The 4585-nt window shown below is 43.9% G+C and overlaps 1 protein-coding gene and 1 long non-coding RNA gene across 2 annotated transcripts in view; one reads left to right on the top strand and one right to left on the bottom strand.

Moving 5' to 3' along the window:
* The window catches only part of LOC111972875 (gephyrin-like), a 16014-nt gene extending 12882 nt beyond the window's left edge, over positions 1–3132 (bottom strand). The window contains 1 exon segment of the mRNA XM_070446755.1: positions 3105–3132. Within this exon segment, the coding sequence (XP_070302856.1) occupies positions 3105–3132 (28 nt within the window).
* Positions 3133–3941: 809 nt separating this feature from the next.
* LOC111973030 (uncharacterized) overlaps positions 3942–4585 on the top strand; it is a 5533-nt gene continuing 4889 nt past the window's right edge. Inside the window, exon 1 of the long non-coding RNA XR_002878515.3 lies at positions 3942–4017. This is a non-coding gene — a long non-coding RNA (uncharacterized lncRNA). The remainder of the gene's footprint in view (positions 4018–4585) is intronic.

The raw sequence follows: 4585 nt of genomic DNA, 5'->3' as shown, positions 1-4585 counted from the left end.
AATTCCATTCAATTACTACTGAGTGAACGGCGAGTCCATTCAATTCAATACTACTGAGTGAAGCGGCGAGTCCATTCAATTCAATACTACTGAGTGAAACGGCGAGTCCATTCAATTCAATACTACTGAGTGAAGCGGCGAGTCCATTCAATTCAATACTACTGAGTGAAGCGGCGAGTCCATTAAATTCAATACTACTGAGTGAAGCGGCGAGTCCATTCATTCAATAAAGCATATAAATAATATCCCAGAGGGTTAATTACATGTCTGCAGCGACAAAATCAACAGTGTCTAGTATAAGATTGGGATGATCAATCAATGAAATGTATTTATAGAGCCCTTTTTACATCAGCTGATGTCACAAAGTGCTGTACAGAAACCCAGCCTAAAACCCCAAACAGCAAGCAATGCAGGTGTAGAAGCATGGTGGCTAGGAAAAACTCCCTAGAAAGGCAGGAACCTAGGAAGAAACCTAGAAAGGAACCAGGGTATGAGGGGTGGCCAGTCCTCTTCTGGCTGTGCCGGGTGGAGATTATAACAGAACATGGCCAAGATGTTCAAATGTTCATAGATGCCCAGCAGGGTCAAATCATAATAATCACAGTGGTTGTAGAGGGTCCAACAGGTCATCACCTCAGGAGTAAATGTCAGTTGGCTTTTCATAGCCGATCATTCAGAGTTAGAGACAGCAGGTGCAGTACGGAGAGAGAGTTGAAAACAGCAGGTCTGGGACAGGTAGCACGTCCAATGAACAAGTCAGGGTTCCACAGCCGGCAGAACAGTTGAAACTGGAGCAGCAGCACGACCAGGTGGACTGGGGAAAACAAGGAGTCATCAGGCCGGGTAGTCCTGAGGCATGGTCCTAGGGCTCAGGTCATCCGAGAGAAAGAATTAGAGAGAGCATACCTAAATTCACACAGGACACGGGATAAGACAGGATAAATACTCCAGATATAACAGACTGACCCTAGCCCCCGACACATAAACTACTGCAGCATAAATACTGGAGGCTGAGACAGGAGGGGTCGGGAGACACTGTGGCCCTGTCCGACGATACCCCCGGACAGGGCCAACCAGGCAGGATATAACCCCACCCACTTTGCCAAGGCACAGTCCCCACACCACTAGAGGGATACCTTCAACCACCAACTTACTACCCTGAGACAAGGCTGAGTATAGCCCACAAAGATCTCCCCCACGACACAAACCAAGGGGGGGCGCCAACCCGGACAGGAAGATCACGTCAGTGACTCAACCCACTCAAGTGACGCACCCCTCCTAGGGACGGCATGAAAGAGCACCAGTAAGCCAGTGACTCAGCCCCTGTCATAGGGTTAGAGGGAGAGAATCCCAGTGGAGAGAGGGGAACCGGCCAGGCAGAGACAGCAAGGGCGGTTCGTTGTTCCAGTGCCTTTCCGTTCACCTTCACACTCCTGGGCCAGACTACACTCAATCATAGGACCTACTGAAGAGATGAGTCTTCGGTAAAGACTTAAAGGTTGAGACTGAGTCTACGTCTCTCACATGGKTAGGCAGACCATTCCATAAAAATGGAGCTCTATAGGAGAAAGCCCTGCCTCCAGCTGTTTGCTTAGAAATTCTAGGGACTATAAGGAGGCCTGCGTCTTGTGACCGTAGCGTACGTTTAGGTATGTACGGCAGGGCCAAATCGGAAAGATGGCAAGCCCATGTAACGCTTTGTAGGTTAGCAGTAAACCTTGAAATCAGCCCTAGCCTTAACAGGAAGCCAGTGTAGAGAGGCTAGCACTGGAGTAATATGATCAAATGTTTTGGTTCTAGTCAAGATTCTAGCAGCCGTATTTAGCACTAACTGAAGTTTATTTAGTGCTTTATCCGGGTAGCCAGAAAGTAGAGCATTGCAGTAGTCTAACCTAGAAGTAACAAAAGCATGGGTTAATTTTTCGGCATCATTTGGACAGAAAGTTTCTGATTTTTGCAATGTTACGTAGATAGAAAAAAATCTGTCCTTGAAACAGTCTTGATATGTTCGTCAAAAGAGAGATCAGGGTCAAGAGTAACGCTGAGGTCCTTCACAGTTTTATTTGAGACAACTTTACACCCATCAAGATTAATTGTCAGATTCAACAGGAGATCTCTTTGTTCCTTGGGACCTAGAACTAGCATCTCTGTTTTGTCCGAGTTTAAAAGTAGAACATTTGCAGCCATCCACTTCCTTATGTCTGAAACACAGGCTTCCAGGGAGGGCAATGTTGGGGCTTCACCATGTTGCATCGAAATGTACAGCTGTGTGTCGTTTGCATAGCAGTGAAAGTTAACATTATGTTTCCGAATGACATCACCAAGAGGTAAAATATACAGTGAAAACAATAGTGGTCCTAAAACAGAACCTTGTGGAACACTGAAATTTACAGTTGATTTGTCAGAGGAGAAACCATCCACAGAGACAAACTGATACCACGACAGATCTCAACCAGGCCAGAACTTGTCCGTGTAGACCAATTTGGGTTTCCAGTCTCGACGGTATCAATGTCTAGGAGCACGAGGACAGATGCAGAGCCTCGGTCTGACGCCATTAAAAAGGTCATTTACCACCTTCACAAGTGCAGTCACAGTGCTATGATGGGGTCTAAAACCAGACTGACGTGTTTTGTATACATTGTTTGTCTTCAGAAATCAAATTTTATGTCACATACACATGATTAGCAGATGTTAATGCGAGTGTAGTTAAATGCTTGTGCTTCTAGTTCTGACCGTGCAGTAATATCAAAAGATTACCCAACAACTACCTAATACACACAAGTCTAAAGGGGTGAATGAGAATATGTACATATAAGTATATGGACACTGTTTTACTACACTGTTTATATTCAGACATATACCCAGACCTGTTTCCATGGTTAAATGCGGCGGATCGCGCTTTCAGTTTTGCCCGAATGCCGCCATCCATCCATGGTTTCTGGTTAGGGTAGGTTTAAATAGTCACAGTGGGTACAACATCTCCAATGCAGTTCCTTATAAATTCACTCACCAAGTCAGCGTATAGGCACTGAGTTGCTGAGCAACAGCTTTTTCAAAAATGTTTTGAGAGGAATGGGAGATTCGATATAGGCAGGCTTTATTACTGCCACTTTCAGTGACGTTGGTACACATCCGGATAGGGAGCCATTTATTATGTTCAACATAGGAGGGCCAAGCACAGGAAGCAGCTCTTTCAGTAGTTTAGTTGGAATAGGATCCAGTATGCAGCTTGAAGGTTTAGAGGCCATGATTATTTTCATCAATCCTAGGTCCTGGGAGTGTTGTGCAGACTCAGGACAACTGAACTTTGGAGGAATACGCAGATTTAAAGAGGAGTCCGTAATTTGCTTTCTAATGATCATGATCTTTTCGTCAAAGAAGTTCATGAATGCATCACTGCTGAAGTGAAAGCCGTACTCTCTTGGGGAATGCTGCTTTTTAGTTAGCTTTGCGACATATCAAAAATATTTGTTGGATTGTTCTTATTCTCCTCAATTTAAGTTGTAAAAATAGGATGATCGAGCAGCAGTGAGGGCTCTTCGATACTGCACGGTATTGTCTTTCCAAGCTAGTCGGAAGACGTACAGTTTGGTGTGACGCCATTTCCGTTCCAATTTTCTGGAAGCTTGCTTCAGAGCTCGGGTATTTTCTGTATACCAGAGAGCTAGTTTCTTATGACAAATGTTTTTCGTTTTTAGGGGTGCAACTGCATCTAGGGTACTGAGTTCCTCAGTTAGGTGGTTAACTGATTTTTGTCCTCTGACGTCCTTGGGTAGGTGGAGGGAGTCTGGAAGGGCATCTAGGAATCTTCGGGTTGTCCGAGATTTTAATAGCACAGCTTTTTGATGATCCATGTTTGGGGTCTGATGACTTAACTTAGTAATCTTTTCACAGTCCAATCTGATTCAAGACACTGTTTTGCGTATTTACAAATAAATTAATGTATCCTTTCTCTTGTTCTCAGGATGAAGATCTGAAATGGGTTGAGGAGAACATTCCCACAACTGTTGCTGATGTGTGAGTAGGAAAGAAAGGAACATTTTGGAGGAGGAGGTGTGATGGTGTGGGGGGGGCTTTGCTGGTGACGGTCAGTGATTTATTTAGAATTCAAGGCACACTTAACCAGCATGGCTATCACAGCATTCTGCAGGAAAAGCAGCCAACAAGTGCTCAGCATATGTGGGAACTCATTCAAGACTGTTGGAAAAGCATTCCAGGTGAAGCTGGTTTAGAGAATACCAAGTGTGCAAAGCTGTCATCAAGGCAAAGGGTGGCTACTTTGATGAATCTCAAATATAAAATGTTTTGATTTGGTTTAAAACTTTTGGTTGCTACATGATTCCATATGTGTTATATCATCGTTTTTATTACTTCACTATTATTGTGCGATGTAAAAAATAAAGAAAAACCCTTGAATGAGTAAGTGTTGAAAAACTTTTGACTGGTAGTGTACATTTAAAAAAATCATACATGAACAAATGAGCAATTATCTCTGTCTCCCTCTCTCTCTGTCTCCCTCTCTCTCTGTCTCTCTCTGTCTCTAGATAGAAGCAAACACAGTAAGGTTAGAAGGAGGGAGAAAGGG

Source organism: Salvelinus sp. IW2-2015, linkage group LG14 (genome assembly GCF_002910315.2).
Source record: "Salvelinus sp. IW2-2015 linkage group LG14, ASM291031v2, whole genome shotgun sequence".
Classification (NCBI taxonomy): Eukaryota; Metazoa; Chordata; class Actinopteri; order Salmoniformes; family Salmonidae; genus Salvelinus; species Salvelinus sp. IW2-2015.
The sequence above is the reverse complement of the archived record's forward strand: the minus strand, read 5'-3'. Positions and strand labels throughout refer to the sequence as shown.